General features: G+C 36.5%; 1 protein-coding gene across 17 annotated transcripts in view; it reads right to left on the reverse strand.

The window, feature by feature from the left end:
• Nucleotides 1-25,929, reverse strand: part of ZMYM2 (zinc finger MYM-type containing 2) — a 95,448-nt gene that overhangs the window by 51,541 nt on the left and 17,978 nt on the right. For 8 of the 17 annotated variants that reach the window (XR_012653410.1, XM_075049954.1, XM_075049955.1 and 5 more), the window contains 5 exons: nucleotides 23,171-23,294; nucleotides 21,049-21,908; nucleotides 12,481-12,766; nucleotides 8,716-8,881; nucleotides 7,642-7,854 (listed from right to left, as the gene is read on the reverse strand). Coding sequence is in view for 16 of the 17 variants with exons in the window: in XM_075049954.1 (XP_074906055.1) it covers nucleotides 7,642-7,854; nucleotides 8,716-8,881; nucleotides 12,481-12,766; nucleotides 21,049-21,898 (1,515 nt within the window). In the remaining variant the exon portion in view is untranslated. The other 9 variants (XM_075049949.1, XM_075049951.1, XM_075049952.1 and 6 more) reach the window with 6 other exon arrangements.

A 25,929-nucleotide genomic window follows, 5' to 3' on the forward strand; every position in this document is an offset into this window, starting at 1 on the left:
TTAACTCAGAACCAAATCGACAAGTGAAAGCATCACACATTTTCCTTCCATGCACTGCTTCTGATGAATTCAAACCTACAGTGTCTTATGAAACTACAGGCAAGTTTAAGGACTGCAATTTTAAGGAAAATTTGAAGTAAAAACACTGCTATCAATTACCAAGTACAAAAAAATTAAGTTAATCCAGAGGCAAAATTTCTAGATAATGACCCAGTGCCCTCTGAGGGGAGGTTTGATGCAAAGTAGTCTGACTACACCTCTCCCTCACTAATCCACCTAGATTCTGCATTGAGATGACCTAATTTTAGCTAGATCCCATTGCATATTTTATGTCTTCCAAAGCATAAAGTCTAAGGCAAATGCAGAAGTTTGAATATTCTTATTATATTTGATTCAAAACTCACTCGTTCTTTCATGACTTGTTTGTATGCCCTATTAGAGACTTAACTCTAGAAATCAGGTCTACTTCACAATAGGTATCTCATGACAGATAACTGAGAAAAAAACTTATTATAAAACACTTCATGCAATTTGAAAAGACTTATGAGTTAATATACATTTCAAATCTTCATCCTGTCCGCTAGGACAGTGTTGAACTCAAACTGGCAACTACAAAAGTAGCTATAAAAATGCAAGACAAAACAGATGAATGGGACATATTCCAGAAATACAAATATTGTTGCAACTGAAATTCAAATTTCTGGAAATAAAAGAGAAAATTGGAGGGTTTCTGAGGAATTTTTATTCTTGCCATTATCAGCAACAATAATTTCAGAAGAAATCTTTATCTTCCTTTACATCTTACTGAAAGGATCATGAAAGCTTAAGTCTAGAGCTCTTCTTGCATACATCCTACTAAGAAGAAAAAAATCAAACCCCAAAATAGATATCAGATCAATACTATAATTTCATGGTATTTTAGAAGTAAGCCTCACTTCTGTTTGCAACTGAAACTAATGAAAGCCTCTGTTCTTGAACTTTCTGGCTGCAAAAGTATTTCAATAAAGCTCTTAAGTGCCTTGAATCTAGGTGCCTATGCTACACTTTTATTCTTGACTGAAAAAAGCAGTATGATCTGCTTCACATGCCTTCAGGAGGATTGAAACTGGGATGAAGAACATGCCTGCAGTGTAAAACAGCATTCTTGCTACAACTCCCAGTCAATCAAGAACACCAGAATACCAACCGATTGCTACAACACTATGTAGCAGCCCAAATACTTGTTTCCAGTTGAAGGAAATGCTTTGCAATTAAACTCATATGGTCCATGGCAAAACAGGCCAGTACCTACTTCACAATCCAGGCAAGCTTTTCTCTGGTAGCTTTACAGAGCAACAGTTTCAGATTAGAAATAAGATAAATACCAGGAAAGCTTCTAGAAAAGAATATTCTGGGACAGAAAGACAGTCAACCTGTCTTGAAATAGAAAGTAAAGGAGAAAAGATAGAAGATTTCTATAAGTAGAAAAGCAGAGATATTCACTACGTGGAATTCTATGATAACAGAGATCAATTAGTAAGGCAATCAGGAAAACAGCAGCTAAACTACTTCAGATTTATTTGAAAGAAGGATGGTCCGGATGGATCCAGAAGCAACATGCATGTCTAAGAAAAGAACCAGACATCAGCAGAATCTGTAACAGCAAAGAAAGAAGAAACCATATTATTTATTCAGTCTTTTGAAATACTGCACTCAAATCATCTCTCTCCCAAGAACAACTGTAAACTCGTACCTGCTCTAACAACAGAGATTAACATTGGTAACACCTCAAAAGCATTTACCCAAGTCTTAAGAACAAAAGCTGAAGTAATTGCTTTTGTGGCCTTTGAGCACCAAGTAATTTGTGTTTATGTTCCATCAGCTGAACTCTGCAAAACAGCCATATCAATAACTTGTCCAGTAACTCTTCTTTGGCATCTCCAACTGCCAGTGCTCCCTCTTTTTGCCAGTTTTGTTCCCACTCTCAAGACATTTGCCTTCGTGATTTCAAGAAAAGCAGAACTGAAACCCCCTGGCCCAAAAAGCACGTTACTTTTCCATTAACTGAATGTTTCAGCTGTTTCTGTTCTGCCTTTTATCCCTCTTCACCTCAACCCTGTCCAATTATTCCAGGTACAGCAGTGCACAGATGTGGTTATATCCACCCTAACTCCAATACCTAGTCGTATCACCTCCTTGCTTCCTCTAAGAATTTCCTGTGTTCCCAGAGATCACACCACACAATTTTGACTGCCATTAAGTACTTTTCTTCAGAACTACAAAGCTGTTTTAACATCTCTGATATACCTATCTCACTTTCTCTTCTAAAATATCGACAAAACATCCTGAACACTTATGATGAATGACATTCAGGTGCCTAAGGAAGCTATATAGTTTTTATTGAAGAGCAGCAAATTCTACAGTTAAGACAGACATTTGAAGCAGAAATGGCAAAATAAATGGTTCAAGAAAATAAGAGTAAATAAAAGGTAGAAGAAAAAGTAGAACAGGGTAGTTTCTACAAAGACTTGATTTGCATCAGACATGCAAGAAACTTGGAAGCATAAATAACAAGAGGCCTCAAAAAAACCCTGACACCACTAAGCAGGAAGAAAGGGGAATTTATTATTTCTTGGTTGATAAAGATTTCTGTCATCTAACCATGGTAGATGGGGTAAAAAGTATCTAGCTATGTCCATTTGGAAGTCTACATAGTATCAGATGTCAATATTAGCAGATATTAGGTAATACTTAGTTTGGTATTAAGTAAAGAGAACAGAAGTGGTTTACCATAAGAGGAAGAGACTCCACTATTAAACCACAGTTTGAACTGGCTGAAACCACGGAACTTCTCTTTAAAAATGACCAGAAATTAAAAAACAAAAACAAAACCTGAAAAGTCAGTATTTCTAATATTTCAATGTAAAGGGGCTGTTCAACTCTCACAATTTCTGGTTTTGTTAACAGTATCTACTTTCAAAACAGAAACTTGGAAACAAGATTTTACAAAGCAGTTAACAACGGCAGGAAGCAGCAGATTGTGTAGTTAATTGTACTATCAAAATAAAAATGACAGATCTGTCTTAATAGCAAAGAAGGACAGAAAAAGAACTGACACTGCATAGCACAAGACAAAGTTGAAAACCCTAGATGCTTCCACTGAAGCGCTACGTGGCAGGACATTCTATCATAGCATTCAGTGAGATTTAAACCAGTAGGTAACAATACATTTTGTGAGACTAAATACAAACTCTACATAAGCAATGAATCCTAAGTTGCGGAACTGATATGCATATTACTGTATACAGTGGAGGCTCTTAAACCCCTGCACACAGATGAAGCAGATGAAATGAGTTTTGAGGGAGTTTCACAAAAGCAGTTGTTTGGCAATGAACAGAATTTGAGACAAGGAAGCACAACTACCTAGGTTGGGTTTTGCCTATTGCTTCTAAGTGAACAGCTTAAGGGATGGCATAGCCTGGTTAGTCTTAAAGCACCTTCAGTAGTAAGTCTTCATCTAATCAAGGAAGTCAATAAAATGCACTTTTATTCAGTACTGAAGGAAAATTTTCATTAGATGAAGAGACACTGCAAGCACCCTCTCCAACTAGGAAAATACTCACTTGGCTTGCAATTCACCCAGTACTCACTTCATTCCAGAGCTATTAAGAAGCCTATGAAGAAGTAGCTAGAGTTCCTTCCCCCATTTTTGGCAGCACATGAAGACCATCACTTTTAAGCAGCACCCAAAGCAAGCGAATCCCAGGTCACATTGTAACAAGAATTTCAGTTATGAAAATAAAGTGAAAAAAGTAAAGGAACATTTTAAACTATTAAAGCATTAAATGCTTTCATGGCAGAATCAAGAGCACTGTGGACTGATCAGGCCAGTAAGCAAAGCAGCCTGTATTTTTAAAAGTAGACACAGGCTCAGCTTTATCTTAGTTGAACAGCTGAAAATTAAGAGGTATGGTTGGTTGCACAAGCCAAGTCAGAATTCACTTGTTCCTTAGAACAAGACTGTCAAGGCTGTACCCGAATCCAGCAAACCACGACGCAACATTGCAACTGCCTTGAAAAGGAAGTCCACCGATTTCGTAGAGACAGAAAATATGCAATAGTATCAGAAACATTAAAAAAACAGATGTATGTGCTTTTGTTTAGTATGTCTTCATGGCAGGCATGTTTGGGGTCTGTTTCAATTTGTTGCATAGATACTAACTTTTAAATGAATCACTGAAGTAATTTTTTAAATTGTTAAGTTCTCATGTTAATTATATTAAATGCCTACTTGAAGAAATAAAATGTTTCAGCATTTGATTTGCACAATTATGTAGACAATTTAGCCACCTCCTTGTCAGATATGATCTCATTCTCTTCTAGCATTGTTTTCTGTTTTGTTTAGTGTCATTCTTTAAGTCCCTCTTGTCCCTCTACACGTGAAGAGTCTGAACTTCAGGTAAAGAATTTACAATCTAGTAGTAGTAGTCTTCTTCAGGCTTAAAAAAAATAACCACTTCCAACAAGGGTTTTGTTTTGACATTTTATCTAAATTGTCATAGTGATTTCATTTTTGGAGGAAGAATTTTATCCTTGTTTTCTCTTTTTTTAAAAAAAGCTTGATTTGAACTTAGCTGTCTTCATGAATGGCTGTTGTGCCATCTAACATGCTCTTGCATATAACCACAGGGAGCATTAGCTAGGCTATGTCTATTTATTATTTTTTTTAATTCTTATACAATTTATTAATCTATTTTTCATAGCTTTTTTAATATGAAAGAAACCTAAGCTGTAATTACTTCAGTTTTAGTGAGAAAGAACAGCTAACACGTCTCAGAAAAGCAAAACACAGGATGCAACATTCAAGATTATTTTTGTCTCAGTTTTAAAGCAGGTTCTGACACTGGTACATAGAAAGCTATGTGCATCCATCACCTGGAAAGCTGACTTAGACACTCAAAAAAAAAAAACCTACTCCCCATCCAAGGAATAACACTGTTTCTTACTCCCACCAAGTCTGAAGCAGAAGAAAGAATCCCTTTGTAGCCGATGGATTATTTGCACTCAGTGGCTATTCCAAGAGCCACAGTAATTTTTATTACCCACAATTTTAATTTTTTCATTCCAGGAAGAAAAAATGTCCATGATAAGTTATTGAAAATTAATTGTTCAAATCAGTGTAATATTTATTCAAAAAAATAGGGATGAAGTATATAGATAGGTACAAGTAATAAGAATCAGTTTTCATTTATTACTACTACAAATGAATAGCATATTGATAGGTGTATGACATTTACAATATAAACTGCTTAATACAAAGCTCATACCAGTAAGACCTATGTATTTTACAACTGTTTGTAAGAAAACATTTGCTAAAACTTGTGACACACAATAATCAGTTGTACAACACAATGCTGTAATCAAATGATACATCAACTTTTCCTATATTATTGATTCCATGAAGTTTATTTCAGTATGTAATAACAACTCTCCCATATTCTCTCCTTCACTGGTTCTCCTTTAAAAGAAAGATCTAATAAAAAATTTCCAAGACGACATTGTTATGACTGAACAAAGTAACCTACAATTTACCAATTGTGGCCCAATGAGTTGTCAGTGACATTTTTCAAAAGTCTAAATTCCTTTTTTAAAAACAGAATTCCTTGGAAACATTCAGTTAAAAAAAAACCCACAACCTTAATGCAAATGGAAGTTCAAACCTAAATAAATCCTGCTAAACAACTAAATATTCTCAAATAATTGTGTCCTGAGCAACTCACCTACAACATACACTAAAGACCTCCTAATTTTATAGCTTTGAGTTTCTCTTAATATCAAAAATACCCCAAAACCCCCAAACACTCCTGGAACATTTGAAACCTACCAGTTAAGAATTACACTTAATCACCACTCCAAACCAGATGCACATGAGCACTTAAATTAAGCTTCTCACACCCTATTACAGTTCCCCAGTACCAAATTTTTCCACAAAAGAATCAAGAACTTGCTTGAATATAGTCTGCCGTCAGAACTGAATGCACCAGAACAATGTGTCGCCATTTTAAAGGTCCTCTTAAGGATCCTCACAATAATGCACAATACCTGACACTACTTGTGAAGATTCCTGGTACTGCAAACTGCTCCTCCTCCCCAAATCAAACCAGAACATACAACTTGCTACCCATATCCTTCTTATTCTCAAATACATATCTAAACACAAAATACAACAATATCTGAACAAATAGAGTACAGTCTGTAATGAGATTTAAATACAGATTTATCATTCGACCTCTCAAAATTCCATGTTCATTCATAATTCCATGTGCAGTGCATGTTATACTGGTTGTGTGGGAATGTCTCAAGTTCAAAGTTAATCTCATGCCTTTCTGTTTCTTCGAGAGACAGTATTCAACGTTTCTTCAAGTCTTTCCATGGCTTCTGGGCATGCCTATGTTTTTAGTATCTTGGAAACCTATCCTGTCCCTTTTGGTATAGCTGTGACAAAAGAATAACGCTTATGTTACGTTTTCAGTTACGCTGTTTACACATGCATGTTTCCAGATTTGCTGTTTGCACATTGCATATACACAAGAATAGCCATCCCCAAAAGCATCAAAACTGAATGTCCAATGAGAAAATACAAACATACATGATGCAACAGTAAAGAAGTTAAAAACATGCAGCACTGCACTCCCTCTTCTCTTGGATCATTGGTTTCTTAAAAATGGAAAGAGATGAAGAAAGAACCCAAAGTAATATGCAGCACTGGGGCCACTCACAAATTCAAGTGTGAACTTCAAAATCAGATAAAGAAATTCCTTGCTCGTAAAATAGTACTTTTGTAACACTACCCCTATAAACTCAGAGCAGAATGCACCAAGCAAAAAAAAAAACCTGAAGAAAAAAAAAATCCCCAAATTGCATATCCTCCCCCCAAATATTTAATGTTTCAGAGCTACACTATTACACCATAAATACTGTGATTAACATTTAAACCTTTCAGCCAGCAGCACCAACGGTTCAGAGCTAAGCTGGCTCTGTAATATGTAAAAGACATCAGCATCAGATTTCTTGATTTGGAATTATTTTTAACCACAACAATTACTACTTTCTTAACAGTCTTCAGAATAAATAAAAAACAAACCAAGTAAAGAAAATGAAAGCACAAGATTTAACACATGGAAGGATGAAAGTAACAAATTTTTGAATCCTATGCGGTACAGTGAAGAAGATTAGACATAGTACAGGTACACAGCCAACGTGTAATCAGTTAGAGCATTCTCACAGCAATGTCCAATCTGGATGCTCCGCACATTTTTTAATGTTTTGACTGCATAAGCAAGCTTTTATATCTAAAAAAAGAACATCACTTAAGGACCAGTAAGCCTGTATGTCGGGCTTGCTATTAATATACTTGTGATACACCCATAAGGAAGAAATAGAAATTATTAACAGAAAGTTTAATTTCAGTGATATTTTCATTAATAACAAATAGGTAGTCCTTTCCAGCTAGTTTTCCCTCACTGGCATTAATTTCATTTTTAGAATTCTTTGTCACTTAAGACTCCTAATGAGAAGTAAAACCATTTTATGAATAACAGGATAAATTTAAGGAGTATTAATGTTTATTTAATTTAAATTTATAGATAAAGAAGTAATTACCTGCTTGTATTCACCAACGCAGTTCTGACAGCAGAATCTTTTCTGCTGACCATCAATAGTAAGAATATTGTTTCCAGCTCCTTTACTGGGCAAATACTCCCCACAATGCTCACAGCAATTCATTATTAATCCATTTGCCATCCTGTATCTATTGAAGCAATGGTCACTGCACAGCTTATGAGTCATATTTTTAAAGCTAACTTCATGACGAATCTAAAAAAAATAAAAAAAATAAAGAAATAAAGAAGTATTCTATCACCACACAAGCACAAAGTTGCCTGAAACTACCAGACAAGCCAGTAGTCATACATTTAAGTACAGTAACTAAAACCAGATTATACTAGCTCACTATTTAAGAACAGAGATGCTTGAAATGACCATGAAGTTGGTGTTTCTGCTGGCTCCAAAGTTCTAGAAAAAAACCTTGGACCCATTTGCTCTTGTAGCCTAGAAGCAAAGATCACAGGGAAGGATGTAATAATTGCATATTAGAGCAGAAGGTCAATTTATGCGATTTTATAAAATACTCAATTTGCAGGCTGACAACATGGCATATAAAGACTGGTCAGACACATATGCTGTGTAAAGTAGTAGCCTGGACTATGCTGGGCCCAGAAATGGCATCAAGAGTAAATTAATACATTCATGAGAATTTAGAATTACTTATATTCTACGTATCTCTAAAAAAATTTGCATAATCTTTCAAAACTTACAGTAAAAAAGTAAATAATACAGTAAATCCTGAGTTTTTTCAACAGCAATTCTTCTATGTGAGAAATTTGGGTTATAATTACAAGATTGTACATCTAATAAAATTAGTGACAGTAGCAACAAAATATCAGCAAAAGGCACTTCAAGATTCTGAAACAAAAATAAAATATTAACCTCTCTGAATTCTTTCTTTCTTCAGTTGCTCTTCATGAATATTAAGCCTGCATATCTTAATATCTCACTGCACATGAAAATACTGAATCAGATTTTACATTTCCTTATTTTCAGTCCTCTTATTTCAGAATAGAAGTTATTAATACTGTCATTATTGAGAAAAATAAAAGAAAAAACAGTCAATCACACCTCAGTTAGTTTACCACAGATAGTGCATCTTGATTTATTCAAAACTCCTTTTGAGGGATTCTGTTTATCTTCATAGAAGGATAAACATGACGTACTGCAAAACTCCTGGAAAGACTCACTTGAATCAACTTGAGCAACAATGGTACCTTTCATTGTTGTTATATCTCTGAAAGACAAAAAAAGAAAAACCAAAAACCCACTCTAGCGTGCTCATGTATAAATACATATATATATATATTAAACAAGAAGACATAAGATTCATTCTTCCTTTTAATACTTACATTTCAAACCTGGTTTGTGGGTGTACAGTTGTTAGTCACACGTCAAAACTAAGTTTAGTAATATTTTTACAACTATTGTAAGTACTGCAAGTACTATGTCTTTCCTGTGTAAAAACCTTTTTTTTTTTTTGGATTGGGGTTATTTTTTTCCTATTACGTTATTCTAGAACTAAGTGACATTAATGCACCATTAGGTACCAGCTGTGGCAAACAATCTTATACAAAAACACAGCAAATGTGAACTAGCCCTTCTGCAACTTTACACAAAAGCCATACTTAAGTCCTATACAAAAAAATCAGATTTATAGTAAAAGGTTAGAAATGGTCTTTTATTTGTACAAAACTCCACCATTCCCAGTATTAATCTCAGGAGAGGACAAGAGGAAGAGAGAAGGTACAACCAAACAACCAAAAAGTTTAAAACTCTACAAACTTGCCTAGAAGTTTATTATTTAAAATTTAAAAAAGTTAATTCAATCATTACTTCAAAGTTTGAAAGCACCTGAATAGTTCACGCAGTTGCCTATGAAACTGCACCAATTTAAAACCAAACCAGACAAGCAACCATCAATAAAATTAATTTGAAATAGAACAAACCTTCTTCTAACCAAACTGACTTACACTGTTTTTCACTGAAATTAATTCTAGACTTCCTTGATCTTCAATCGTATGCTGCACACACTGCAAATTCAGCAAAGTCGCTAACACCATGCTTGTCAGTGCACCTTTGTAATGAGGTCTCCCAAATTTCTAAGGTAGTTTCACTCTTAATCCCAAACTATCACATACCATAAATTAGAAGCAGTAAGAAGAAATAAAAGTCTCCCCTCTTTGCCTTTTGAGAAAAAAAAAAACTATTACTGACATATAAGAAATGCTATTGGGCAGAATAAACAAAAAATTGAGTAGGCACATCTGGATCTCTATTATCATCATCATGGATGACCAGCTGGAAAAGACATGCCCCAGACACTCATACCTAGGACCCCTAAAAATAGGATGAGTGGAAAACATTGGAAAAATGCTGTATGCTTCCCTAGACAGACTCCCTTGAAAATAAAATTCTACCGTCCCTGGATATTAACACTTGCATGCCTGCCTTCTTCCATCAAAGGAAAGTCAGCAGATTTTGGCTTGCCCTTCAGCAAGCTAGTAAGGATTTGTGTTGGGGAGTGTTATCGCTTCTATTCTGCAGAAGCCAGAGCTCCTGCCCTGAGGACCTTACAGTTTCTGACTAAATTCCAGGAGGACTTACAAACACTATTAACTTGTATCAAAACACATATTAACTTGTATCAAAGGAGACAAGTATGAAGTCAAAAAGAGTAACACAAGTCAATAAAAACTATAAACACTACGGAGAATGCCAGGTATTTCCTATACTTTCCTTCTTAAAATAATTCCTACACTATTTATGTAGTTACAAAGGTTCAGGAGAGTGCTAGAAAAGTGGTTTACAATAAAATATGTTAAGAATTCTGGCTTTTCAGATGGGGTTATACAATTTTTTTCAAAATTTATTGTAGGCTTCACTTCTTCCACTTAAAAGTGATCTACATATTTAAAGATAAAACTGAGCATACCTCTGAAAGTCTGATCTGTGACATATCAACTATTATCATCTATCCAACCTACATTCAAGGTCTCCTGGATTTTGCTCGAGTTCCCTTATCCTTTCAGTGAACTGCAATCTGACAATATTATGTCTGCTTTAGCATGAAAAAAACCGCAGAAACAAGTACAGCGCAAATACCTGGTTTGCTATCACCAAGTAGAAAAAATTTGGCAATAAAGAAAAAAAAGCCTGGATGAGATTGGGCTTCACAATGAAGCCATGCTACAGAGGAACAATTTCACACATTTACTGCCTTCTATTTAACTGTGATTGAGTACCAACTGCATACTAGTAGAAGAGCGAAGACCAACAGCACCTCAAAAATTGTCGAAGGTGACTTCACAGAGGTTCTCTAGAAATCAGATACACTAAACAAAGCTTATTTTAAGTAACCCCAAAAGCTAGAAATAAGGTATTTTCCTCATCATTAAAAAATAAAGCCCTTTCATTTAGGGCAGTTTTGTATATAGCCTCTTACAATACACATGTAAGTATCTCCAAAGTTGCAAGAGAGCACATATTTAGCCATGAATTTTCAAGATCTCAGTCAGAAATAAAAACATTAGTATCATCTTCATCTTTATATATAATACAGCTAGCCGAATATGGTAGTTACCAGATTAACTGTAAAAAAAAAACCACACCCAAAATAGGGTATAAACATGTACAAGCCAACAGAAATAGTAGAGAGTGCTTTTAACCAGCTTTGTGTAAGTGAGGGTTGAGAGAATTTGAGCTTTTACATGTATTTAAAAAAAGCTGAAGTATGTTAAATCTGCTAGGTATTCAGTGTACCAAGGTATGTATACTCAGGATATCAATACTTTCTATAGTTTATTTTTACAGAGTCTCAAGAAAAAACAACAACCACCCCCCCTCTCAGATCAGTAGCTTACATCTGAATACAAGCCATTAATCCATCACGCCACATACTGAAGTAAATGTTTTTCACTAGTTTAAATCTGTGATTGAGCAAAGACCACCCTCTCCAAAACATACATTAACGAAGGCAGTCTTTACTGCAAGCCTTCTTTAGTTCAGCAAGAATTCATCATTTAACCAGTATCACTGCAGGGTGTAGTGGATTGAGGCTTTACTGAAAAAATATGAAAAAGTGCAAGTATCTCAGCAATCAGTACACTGAAAGAAAAAGATAGTACAGCTATTTTGTACACCTTACACTACAATAGTACAATTATGGAAGACTTCTCTTCAGCAATTTTAAGTTTGGGAAATAATGAAAAATTGCAAGTCAAACCTAACCAATAATTTAGAATAAGCCACTTCGAGGTATGCTTGTCACTCCCTCTGTACTACCCACTTAAGGTAGCTTCAGCTTCAAAAGTTGCCATAGTTGCCCCAAACTATGGGGAAGGTCTAAGGCTTCTCCTCTCCCCACACCGCCAACAATGGAAGAGCTCCCAAATTTCTTCCACCTTCTTCCAAGTACCAGTTTCTCCTTCTTTTAAAGCCTCTTGATTTTCTATCTTCATCTATCAAAATGAATGCTTTCTATACAACACAAGGTCCACTTCTTTTCATAAAGGATTTTATATCTAAAGAATATGTCTTGTCACAGGATGTATTATAACTTGGACACCTTGTCTTTAAAAAAAAAAAAAATTTGTAGTTTTTAGTGTATTGGCTTTCACAGAAACAACCTGCCATACTCCAAATTCAAAAGCTGGTAAACTTCTGTTATAGCAGAGTGAATTCAACATTTCCGAACAATACTGAAGTGACACTATATAAAATACTTGTATAGTCAGATTTTATATCATTAATGGAGCAGTTCTCATACATGCATGAGAATCTCAAGTATTACTGGATTTAGCTACTAGTATGAAACAAAATTTAAAAATCCCTTACTTTCTGCACATAACACAAAGTTTCTTTGGAGTGGGTTTGTGTGAGAATGATGAGAGGCAGGTAGTAGAACAAAAAAGGTGAGCTGATCCTTTTCGCTGATATGCAGTTTGTCCCTTTTGTAAAGGCTTTTTGCAGTTTGCACATGTGACTTTAACCTGTTTAGAAGGCTGCTGCTGGGCAGAAGGCTGGAAAATCTGTTTAGGAAGTGATGCTACAGGTGACAAGGAATCCACACCCGGTTGCTTCTGATTCCTAGGGAAGGAAGCTGACTGGGATATCCAAGAATCTTCAAGACAAAAACAAACAAACATACATAAAAGTAAGTGAGCAGACATGTACATATATATAGAATAATATTCACAGATATAGGATAATAAAATAATTTTTCTCTTGGAACTGAAAATTAACAGAAGAAAGATGATATTTTAGAAATTCAGGTTTAAAGTAAAATGCTGTTTGATGGTACTGCTCTCCATTGTTACAAAGCTTCAGAACACGAACAAATTTCAAGATGGTCCTATCCTACATCTAGTGACAAGTTTTGCAGACTTCAATTCACTTGCACTGGGTTTGCAAACTGGCAATTTTATCTTCAAACAAAACTGCAATTACCAACTGCAATTAAGGAAACAAACAAACAAAGAGACCAACAGATAACATGGAATTTCTAAACTAAGGTTTGAGATACAAACTCTGCAAATTTATAAGACCATGAAATCTTAGATTTTTATTAGTTATTTTGTTTTAAAGCTGTAACAAGCATCATGTGTCTAGCCTCAGTGATAAACCCTAGAATTGGGGCTCCCCATACTAGTTTCCTAGTCCAGCTTGCAGCCAGAGAACTATATTGCAGTCAGAGCGAAGCACAGTGGCTCCACATCTGGGATCTGCATTTATGTCACTGATTCCTATAAGAGTTCCTGTTTTTCTCAATAACCTTTTCAATGCAATGAATACCACTTAATGTGCAAACTGGCAAAGTCATGAGAGTTCCAAGTCTTCATCAGTAGAAATCAATGAACCTAGAAAATAATATTTCATTAAGTTCTGGCAGTACACAAATCTATGTCCCTATGTTCCAGACCACTAGTCTTCCATCTGTATTTTTGGACAATAGACTACTATGAACGAAGTCATCTTTGCCCCATCTTTTGTAGCATAACATGCTACAGAGTAACTTACATAACAAGAACTTAAGTAAAATTATCTCCAACAGAAATACATCTAGAAAGATCACATGCTTCTGTCAAATTACATGCTCTGTATCTTGGTTTGGAGCAGAATATGCAGTTCTGGGGAAAAAAATCCCCCAATAAAATTTAATTTCTAGGCTCTTCTCTGGAATTTAAGCTTTCATTTTAAATAATTATAATAAATAATAAGGAACACTGAGCTTCTGACAAACGTCAAGAATGATACATTACATAAGCATGAATTAAAACCTGAATAAGAACGTCTTTCCATTATAAAAAACACTTGCACACATTTTCAATAGTACTTGGGATAGCTGACACATACTATCACAGCACTTGGGACTTACCTCTCAAGCTTTTTATTCCCAGCATCTAGAACAGCACTTCACTGTTACTTACTGAATAGTAAACACCTGCATAAATATTATTGTACTGGGTAGTACTTGTACTACTACTTTTAAGTAAAGAGTAAACACAGCATTTACTGTAACTAAATAAAAATACTAAAACCTTCAAGGTCTTACTGCAGTAACTCAGTGTATTCCTGGAGTGTTATTACAAATATAAGAAAGATGATTTTAAATTCTATAACTTCACATAACAAAAACCTTAAGCTATAGATGTCAGCAGCTGCCCATACCTTATTCTTAAGGAACATTATCTTGGTCCATAATAATTCATTAAATAGAAGGCACCCTTTCCTCATACTATTTTCTAAAGTCTTCTCTTTCCCCAAGAGGGTTTTATTAACAACATATTCTGCTGCATAGTTTTAAAATTAATTTTAAGGATAAAGTTCCAAGAACCTTGTTACAGCAACGAGCAACATACATTCCTTAGCAAGTGGAAGATCATTTTCCAGTGTGACTTTTTAGCTGCCAAGGATGTCCTATTTCCCAGACATGTAAGACAAGTCAGAAATTTACCCACTGTAATGCTTGAGGATAAATAGAAGAGCTGGAACAAAGAAGTGAGGGGAAGAGGTAAAGGAAGCAGAACAGAACACATTCCTCTTTAAACCATTAAAGAAGTTTACCTTTGAAGGAATGAGTGTCCATACTGACAAACTAAGAAATGTCACCACAGTGCTTAAAGTTAAAATTCACTTGAGCGCCCTCTTCAAACTTTTCTATACTATTATGTCTACTACCTCAGATTATTTACATCCTGGTAGCAACTTAACACCTCAAAATATTTTGAGGTTCTTCTCTTTTCTCAAAGGTTCCAAGTGGGAGCACATTCTATCTCTTACCAGAAATAAGTAGCATGTGCATTAGGTTACATGTGCTTGTAATTCCAGTAGTGCTCAGCTGCCACTCACGAAAACTTGAGTTTGCTAGGCTCATTTGGTTTGAAACTTTTACTCATGACTTCCTAGTACCTCACTAAGACTATTTCAGCATTTCTTTAGTATCTTAAGGCTTCAGACAGCATCCCTTAATTGATATTTGTTGCATTTCTCCTTCCACAAATATACCACAAGAACATTTAACAATCTTCTTGCCTTTTTTTTGCTTTTATTTCTTCTGTAACACACCTTCATAGACCTTAATTTTTATATTGTGACTTTTCTTCCCATCTCATTTTTTAACCATGTTACCTCCTCCGCTTTACAACCTCTACAAAGGATCTGTAAAATCTGTTTTTCATGTACTTGAACTGAGGTGGTGTATCACACTTCCTTAGTTGAATCCTGATGAGTTTCCATGCCTCACTGCCCTTATATCTTCATCCTTCAGGTTCCTATCTGCAATTCTTTAACGGCCAAGTCTACAAGACTCCACAGTTTCATGTTCAATTCCTTCTTACTAGAATAGCTATTCAGGGTGTTCTCATTCTTTCTCACTCATTCCTGCTCTAAACTGCTATAAAATTATTCCTTACTCTCATTTGCACCAATACATTCATGTGTGAAGCCATCTTGCAAAAATGGCTCGATGAAATGATGTCTTTTTTTAAAAAGCTGGAAAAAACTGTATCAGCCAAACTTGAGGCAGAGGTGGGGAGGAAGACAGTAATAACATTTTACAGAGGTATGCAGCTCTTGAAACATATTCAGCTACATCTGCATTCATGACCTGGTTCAGATTAGGGCAATTCTGAACTGCATCCTCAATTTACTACGTGTTGGTTCTGTTTTTGGAGCAGTTTCAATGCACAAAACCTAGATTCTATTTAGAGAAACAAAATCTAAGTTCCAGTCCAAGAGCACTTGAAACTCATGTACATGGACTTCTGTTCATCTACCTGGACTTCTCCAAGACCTTTGATATGGTCCCCCACAAAATTCTTGCTGCTAAATTGGAGACATATAGATTTAACGGATAAGGAATTGGCTGGATGGTTCCGTCTAAAGAATTACAGTTAATGGCTCAATGTCCAAGTGGAAACCAGTAACAAGCTGTGTCCCTCAAGGGTCCGTACTGGGACTGATACTATACAATATTTTCATCAACAACATAGTGGGATTAAGTGCACACTCAGCAAGTTTACAGATACCACCAAGCTGAGTTGTGCACTTGATAAGCTAGAAGGAAGGGATGCCATCCAGAGGGACTATGATTGGCTTGAGGAATGGGCCCACGTGAACCTCATGAAGCTCAACAAGGCCAAGTGCAAGGTCTTTCACCTGGGTCAGGGCAATCCTCAATATCAATACAAACTGGGGTATGAATGGATGGAGAGCAGCCCTGTAGAGAAGGACTCAGGGATACTGGTAGATGGAAAATGGGACATGAGCCAGCAATGTGTGCTTGCAGTGCAGGAAGCCAACTATATCCTCAGCTGCATTAAAAGAAGCATGGCCAGCAGGTTGAGGGAGGCGATTCTGCCCCTCTACTCTGTGCTGGTGAGACCCCACCTGCAGTACTGCATTCCGCTCTGGGGTCCTCAGTACAAGACAGACATGGGCCTGTCAGAGCAGGTCCAGAGGAGGGCCACAGAAAATGACAGAAAGCTGGAACACCTCTCCTGTGAAGGAAGACAAAGAGAGTTAGGGTTGTTCAGCCTGGAGAAGAAAAGGCTCTGGAAAGACCTTATTGCAGCCTTTTAATATATAAAGGGGACTTATAAGAAATACAGAGAGAGACGTTACACCAAGACCTGTAGTGATAAGGCAAGGGGCAAGAGTTTTAAATTGAAAGAGGTAGATTTAGATTGGACACGAGGAATGAGATTTTTTATGACGAAAGTGGCAAAGACACTGGTACAGGTTGCCCAGAGAAACTGTGGATGCCTCATCCCTGAAAAGATTCAAGGTCAGGTTGGACGTAGGTTTGAGCAACCTGATCCAGTGGAAGATGTCCCTGCCCGCGGCAGGGTGGTTGGACTAGGTGACCTTTAAAGGTCCCTTCCAACCCAAACCATTCTATCAAATGTACTCTAATGCTTACTGGGGACATTAGGTTCTGAATGAATGTGCTGGACAGAAGTTTCTCTGTTACGCACCTACTACATCCCATACAGTGGAGGCACTTAGCTGAGGAGAGTAGACTAACACTGATCCAGAAGAAATCTTCCAAACTGCATAGAGAGTCATAGAGTCATTTAGATTGGAAAAGACCTTCAAGATCATTGAGTCCAACCATTTAACCTCACACTGCCAAGTCCACCACTAAACCGTGTCCCCAAGCACCACGTCTACATGTGTTTTAAATACCTCCAGGGATGGTGACTCAACCACTTCCCTGGGCAGCCTGTTCAAATGCGTGACAACCCTTTCGGTGAAGAAGTTTTTCCTAATATCCAATCTCAATCTCCCCTGGCACAAATTGAGGCCATTTCCTCTCGTCCCATCACTTGCTACTTGGGAGAAGAGACCAACTCCCACCTCGCTACAACCTCCTTTCAGGTAGTAGAGAATGGTAAGGTCTCTCCCGAGTCTCCCTTTCTCCAGGCTAAACAACCCCAGTTCCCTCAGCCGCTCCTCATAAGACTTGTGCTCTAGACCCTTCACCACCTTCATTGCTCTTCTTTGGCCACGCTCCAGCACCTCAATGTCTTTCTTGTAGTGAGGGGCCCAAAACTGAACACAGTTGTGCTGGTTTTGGCTAGGATAGAGTTAATTTTCTTCATAGTAGCTAGTATGGGGCTATGTCTTGGATTTGTGCTGGAAACAGTGCTGATAACACACGGGTGTTTTCGTTACCACTGAGCAGTGTTTACACAGAGGCAAGGACTTTGCTGCTTCTCACCGCACCCCACCAGCGAGCAGGCTGGGGGGCCACAAGGAGCTGGGAGGGGACACAGCTGGGACAGCTGACCCCAACTGACCCAAGGGATATTCCAGACCATATAATGTCATGCTCAGGATATAAAGGTGGGACCTTTGGAGTGATGGTGTTTGTCTTCCCAAGTCACCATTATGCATGATGGAGCCCTGCTTTCCTGAAGATGGCTGAACACCTGCCTGCCCATGGGAAGCGGTGAAGGAATTCCTTATTTTTGCTTTGCTTGCGTATGCAGCTTTTGCTTTCCCTATTAAACTGTCTTTATCTCAGTCCACAAGTTTTCTCACTTTTACCCTTCCAGTTCTCTCTCCCATCCCACTGTGAGTGAGCGGCTGCATGGTGCTTAGTTGCTGGCTGGGGTTAAACCATGACGACAGTATTTGAAGTGCAGCCTCACCAGTGCCGAGTACAGGGAAACAATCACTTCCCTAGTCCTGCTGTCCACGCTATTTCTGATACAAATACATATCATGTATTTGCCAGAGCCTCATTATTAACAATTTTGATCTACTATTTTTCTAACAACATCTAGATGTCACATGCCCCAATTCCTTTGTCACTAGGGAAAACAAAGTAGTATCAGGAAACAATACATGTTTGCATCTTCAAGGTTTTAAATCTTCTATATATGAAGTAAACATGAATAATAGGTCTTGTTCAGGATGCAAGCTAGAATGTCTTAAGGTAATAGACTAGTTCTGAGACTTGCAGAACTGCTCTGTAAATTGATGTATTAAGTCCTTCCACGAAGTTTTGACATTCAACAAATGCTAACTAGCAAATCCTTGAAGAAAGTTGTGGTATCTGAAAAAAAAGTTTTCCACCCAACTTCTTACATCCTATTTCTGAACTACAAGCAGTGTTTTTCAACCAATGATCTTCAAATTATATAACTCAAAGCATTTTTATCATCAGTAGGCTTAAATTAACTAAGTAGGAGTCTCCGCATCCATTGGAAATATTTTAGAAATCTGGAAATCAGAACAAAGGGAACACCACTGATCCAGAAAAGATGAATCTATCCTTAGCAATCTTAGACTGGAGTTGTGTAAAATATATTAAACACATTTAAGTTCAAACGCTTCCTGTCACATTATCAAAGTTTCTAATAGGCAGGGTTAACTTCTACTGACAAGATTTTCTAGAAGAAAAGGAGGCAGCTTCCAGGGAAAAAGAACAAAATTGAAACTTACATCTTGAAAACCCTTCCTTTACATCTTTGTAAGTACAAAAACCTGCAAATGATCTGCACCTACCGTGTTTCAGGCTTTTTCTTGTGTTAAAGCCATTTCTGTTATAGCCGTCTTCCCTCTTTCCTCCTCGTTTCTTCTTCTCACGTTGTCATTTTTCTAAATTGTCTCTTGCCTGCTATTTTTCTCCTTCCCTTTTACCTGTGGCAGCCCTTACTGCTTCCTTTTGAACTTACTGCTTTTTCACATACAAAGACCACAAAATCCTATATACGTACACCTTGAAATACATCTCTCATATCCACTTGTAAATTTATTTTTTCCTCCCTTCTGAGTGAGTCTTTTTCACCAAGTCCTTAAAAGGACTCCCAGCCCCTACTCTTGTCTCTCTGAACTCAACCTATTTCAACGCTGCTATAGTCCCAGCCTATCAGACTTCATACCAGCAAAATTCTGGTGTGTCTCTGTTTATCACACCAAGAATAAAAGTTCAGCAGTTTCAGGGAAAGCACATGCTGATTTTCTTAAGGTGTGCTTTCCCAAGAAAAACAAAGGCACTACATCAAGGTAACAAATGCTTTAAGTTCTCATCCACAATTACTTGACCATCTGTGATAACACAATAATCACACCCCATGTCTAAGGGATCAACTAGTGGGAACGTTGGTTTTACAAGATTAGGAACTGAATTTCTAAATTATACAGTGGACATCCGGACTATGAAAACTTCCCAGCTTTCAACTTCACAAGTCAAATTTTGACATCAGTTCAAGATTAACAAAAAAACCTACAACCTAACATCCAACTTAAAAAAATCTTAGCTTCATACTGCCATTTCCATAATACAATACGAAAGGTATCAATACTTGAGCAAAAATACCTTCAGTAATAAATGACCAAATTAAAGAACTATGCTATTTAAATATTCATTGAAAAACAGGTTAAAAAGAATCCATGTGTTTTGATCAGCATATGAGCAAGTTAAGAAATCGTGCATTAACAAGGGTCTACTGCACCTAGATTGTAACTGGTTTAAATTTTCCTTTTAAAATGACCCTAACTAGTCTGAAGTTAAGCCTGTAGCAAAATTTGGCTTTTTCCCCCCACTTCTAGCCTAACAGGGCAGCAAGAGTACCAGTATATGTTGAAACTTGGAAGATTTTAAATTGCTTATGTGAAAGCTTAAATTCTGTAGAACAGCAATTCCAGAAGACCATTCATGGCTGCTCCATTTGGCTTTTAGCGATACTTGTTTAACTTGCCAAATCAGGAGACAATATACTGCTATTTACACAGAGATATAGAGCAAAACCAGCCAATTCAAGCTAATTAATATTATATGCTATAAATACATATTATCACAGGTGACTAAATAGCAATTATACAGTGTGCATAACTTACTGCAGGAATATACGAGTCCACAAGTAACTTGGACGCCATTTTGTTAAGCACTGTAAATACTAAGAATTGCTCAGTATGCAATGAATTATGACTGCTAGCTACTTACAACTTATGATCAGACTTTCAAATTCAGTTTTTTTGCATATCAAATTGTATTCAGATGGCAAGACAACAGATCAGTAAAATAATACTTAAATAACTTTGATGCATTATACTAGTCATAGAACTCCACAAAAAGGCACAAAAGTTACATAGATACAATAACCTTTATTTGTGTCAATTAAAGGGGTTCAGTCATAAAGAAAGCTTTACTTGTGTCTCAAAACATCTGAAGGTATCACTAATTGCTAAACTGGGATAGTTTACCTACCTAACACACTATGTCACCGAGCATATTTTATGCCCAAGTCACAGATAAGGTTGTGATGGGAATGAAGGGAACCAAGATCTTCCATAGGAATTAAGCTAAAAAAACTAAGCAGTGCCACTGCCAAAAATATTTTCATCAAACACTTTATTATTTATTTTAAGGAAATGTTCAGAATTGCAGCTTACCAGGATTATGATGAGTCACAGATTCTCCATTTTGAAATACATCTCCAGCCACGTTCATTCTACCAGGATTGAAAGGTCCTACACCAGTCTTGGTCTGTGAAGTCAAAGATGGGGTGTATGTTTGCATATTAACACCAAAATTACTTGACTGCAGTCCGTTAGATACATCTCCCAAGTTGGCATTCTGCAGTGATGTTACATGTGTAATCATTAAGTTCATGTCACGCCTTTCAGCATTTTCTAAATGACCATCACTCACAGAGCTCATAGCACCTGTTTCTAATGTAGTAACATTAGCAATCTGAATTTCAGAGTCTGGTTCTGTGGTTATACCACTATTACCTATTCCTGAATTTACCTTACTTCTTGAAAAACTGGAAGCTGAGAATTCCATATCGTTGGCTCTATTTTTACACTCTGGAAGTCTTCGTTCATTAAAACTGGAAGCATTCTTCTCTTGTCCTTGATTTGTTTCAATGTCTTCTTCATCATCAATAATAATAGTTTCACTTACACTCCCCTTTTGAGAATTTAAGTCTTTTGGAGGAGGAAGCATTTTGCAATCATTCCCTTGAAGTTCTTCATTTTTTGATGATGTAAATGCAATGTTCCTTTGATCTGCTATCAGTGATGCAGAATTTTGTGGAGGTTGTATAGGTTCAATAAAAACTACATCATCATCATCTTCTATAGGCGAGTTTTGGAATTTATTAGGTCTAGAAACTAAAGAACTTGGTGGACCTCCAAACGTATTTCCTACATTTGCAAGACCTGCTGCCATGGTGGTATTCCCTAGTAGACCAGGAGTATGTTCAGACAGTTCTAATCCTCCCAGAGGACTCGTGTCCATTCCAGATCTGCTGTTTGAAGAAAAACATAAAGCAAGAAAAAACACACCCAAATTCAGAGCAAGATAAAACTTTCCGACAACATTTCTTAAAAATAACTACATAATTGATAGTTCCAGCTTTTGTTTTCTTCCTGAGATCATGTAAAGAAAAAATGAAGTTTCTCTATGCTCTTCTTTGAATGCCTTAACATTCATTTACTTTCTAATCCTGTACTAGCTAAAAAACCTGCCATCACCATTTCCCACACAAAAGCTACACATCACTATGTTCAGCAATACATACATATATAGGAAATAGAATTTTTGATGGTATTTATCACATGATCCTGATTTCTCAGTCCCTTTCCCACCCACATATGCAGACAATGATCCTGTAACACTGCTTTTGCTAGACTGCAAAGCAAGATCAAAAGTTAGACATGCAGAAAGAAAATCTGAATTCCCATTAAATTTCATTCCTATTAGAAATATTAGAGTTTCAATATCAATACATTTATACAGTAAGACTGAAATGCATACCCAAGTGCATACCAAAAAACAAAGCAACATCACTTTGCATATTAACAACTTTGAAATTTGACTGATTTTTCCCCCAATGCCACACTGCCAAAGCTCCTTAGGTGGGCCCAATATAACTGGAATATGGAAGTAAGCAAAAGAGATAGGGAACTGCTGCAGATGATGAGAATAGATATATTATTGAGCAGCAGAAGGCACACAGTAACCTCTCATTTCTAGCCACTACCAGAGGCAGCCCATTTGAGGTCCAGACTTACTACCTGTTGTTCCACTCCAGCTTTCAACAACTCTTTTCTTTTTAACAGCAAGCAATGCTTCTTCAGGCTCCTTCCCAACAGCTACTTTGCCTGGGGGTTTCTGTTTGGTTTTAGCAATTGTTCAGTTTGGGGAATCTGTTATTTATAATTGTCAACTCTACCATGAATGTAAAAAAAATTATAAAAGGCAACCTGGATATACAATTTCTGTACCTGTAATTCCAAACCAGTATATCCTTGGTGCTAAAGGACCTAAGATCTCTCTAAAAAACAGCTGTACTAAAAATCAGTAAGTTGAATTGATCTTGATATATGCAACAAGAAAAATACAGACATAATTACATGACAATTTGGGTATGTCTTGGAGTATACACTAACGTGTGACATCACTGAGCTTCTGTGAAAGGCTAGAAGTAGCTTTCTGTGCTTTTTTATAAATCCTTTGTAAAGGAAGGTAAATAGAGGAAGTAGAAATATCCTGCTCATCAATACTTACCCATCCAGAAATCCACTGCAATCTGTTTACCTTAATAAGTTGCTCCAACAGCTTTTATTTTCTTTCCTGTGGGGAACCTGCTCTTCCTGTATCAACTTGCTGCTCTCCAAAAAAGCAGTGTGTTCTGAAACAGGGTTCAAACAAACATTAGCTATCCAAAACAGTTTCTTCATCTCAAACCTCTTCTACCAATTACATTCATTAAACTTACTTTCTTTTAAATTTACAGTTTAAGTTCAAACCTGACTTTCAGCACTATCATCCTACAATGTTAGAGAGAGAATGTCAGTCTACACAAACATTGCCATGAGTAAAGCAGCAACAGTACTGTTTATTTGAGATTTTCCACTCTGTCACATCACATTTCCAGAATCCTTTGTTTGATGCTTTACAGATAGATGGAAAAAATACGATGTTTGGTAAGAGACAGACAGACATAACTGCAATTAAGTAATTGAACACTAGAATTAAGAAGTCTATCTGTAATAGAATATTAAGGAAATAAATGGTTCACAAACTGAGCTATTGAGAAAAAAAACCTTCACAGTTACATTGCTTTGCTTTGTATCATGTCAACCTCCTTAATGCTTGTAGCAGAATATACTATGCTAAAATTAAGATAGAGCAAAAGGAGAATTACATTACATACATTATAAATCAGGCTTACAATGCAATATAAACCTTACATTGCTAATAATTTTCAAATTGTATATATGCACTGCAGTGATACTTAGCACAGGTTCAGGCATCCATAGCTTATACCAACACATGTGATCCCTCAGAAGAGACTGAAAATGTTCAAAGTTCAAGCCTATATTTATTCTTCAGGTTTTATTAACAGTCATTAGGTTTCCCAGACTTGGCAGCATTTTTAAAATAGAGAGTATCAACTTGTGTAGTTATCTACTATTTGAGGACAGCCTTAAAATCCCCAGACAGGAAAGAGGCCCAGAGGAATAAAGCTCAAATATTCTTCTAAGCATTTACAACAGTACTGAAACCCTCTTGTCCATTAACTGAGCGGGAGCGGGAAAGGGGGGGATGATGACCAAACAGCAAAGCTGTGAACCAGATTAATCCTAGAAGTGAGGCGACCACCTTTTAATTCCTTCATATGTTAGCCTTGCAGCCAAATGCTATTATGTAATAGCATTTGAACTGCAATAAAGGTAACATTCAATTGGAATAAAAGAGGTTTTCTTACCAAAAAAAAAAAAAAAAAAGAAATTATTATCAATGCAGTTGGCTTGTACCTCCCTGGAAATCAGTCAGTTACACTGAAGATTAATTTAATCCAATATTCTCTTTTACCTACCTTATTTTTCCCTCTAGGGCTGAATAATTCAGAGTTAGATTTCCCTACATCTCAGCTTTTGCTGAAAAGAATTAATTCAGTTCACTGATTCTTAAAATTTCCCAGGTTTATTCCATGTATTTTCTTTCTCTACAAGGACAAAAGCATCAGAAGCACATAAAGCTTTTAATAAAGTTTTAAATATACCTGAACAGATGGGAGCAAAGACGAAATGAGACTATGCCAAGACTATACTTCAGGCCTGACTTGAACCTTTGCTATTCCTATTTTTACAGATCCTTAGTAGAAAGACAGACTGGGGCTGTATTACAGTACATGCACATGATATGTAGCAAAGGCAAGACCCAAACCAAATATAATTAGACAAAAAGATAATTTTTTTTCCACAAAGGCTCTTAAAAAGGTTTTAATGACCTGTATTATTAGGTATAACATAAAAATAAGAAAAGTTTATATGCTTAACTGTTAGTGCATAGTCACAAGTAAAATCTGCCTATGTTTCCTCACAAATACCAGCTCCTGCCTCTGCAAGACACAGCAACAAAATTACCCCCCAAATGGGTTTTTCCAAAAATTTGCAAAATGAAGTAGTTTATTTTCTAAAAATGCTAGTACCAAGGAGAAACACAAAAACTACATAGGCAATGTCACAGTCAGTATTTCTAAATGAAAAACTACCAAAAAAAGGAATGATCTACAGAGTGAAAAGGTTTAGAATGGGAAACTAGGAAAAACCTCATACCTCAAGTGGTAACAGCGAAAGATGCTTAACAATAGAAATACAATTGCTAGAAACCTGTAAGATTGATTAGACTGATCACTGGATGAATTGCTGAGACTTTGAAAATTACACCAAAGTTACAGCTGGATGGAAACAGACAGAGGCAATACCAACATACAACAGCCCTTCCTGAACCAGGCTTTGTGTGTCCCCCTTTTAAATTAGGCTACGTCACTCATCTATAAAAGTCTTCACACTGAAATAAATTACAATCCCATAGGTACATTCAAGGCTTAATTGCTGGAAGAAATAAAAGGCAAAAATACAGACACTTCTATGGAAGGATGACAAATACTACAGCTTTTAAGATAGCCAGCTAGGTAATACTCCATAGGCCAAGTCTTAACTCCATTGTTGAATGATAAAATAGCTTTAAATTTATCATGAATTGCAAAAATTGAGGTGGGGTTTGTGTCTACCTAAAAAAAATCAACTCCACTAACAAAAGCAGAAACTGGAATTTAGAAGCCTTTACTAAGTGCCATTAATAATACCTGCAATGAAGGTGACAGAAGAGCACAGTCATGGTTATGTATACTTGGAGCAAAGTCACAAAAAATCAAAAGGAGTCACTGAAATCCAGCCAAAACTACAGTTCCACCAACACAGGGCACTTGAAACAGACATCCAAAGTAGGACCAGCATGTGCAAGTACTTCCACAT

This window comes from Buteo buteo, chromosome 18 (genome assembly GCF_964188355.1).
Source record: "Buteo buteo chromosome 18, bButBut1.hap1.1, whole genome shotgun sequence".
NCBI classification, from domain to species: Eukaryota; Metazoa; Chordata; class Aves; order Accipitriformes; family Accipitridae; genus Buteo; species Buteo buteo.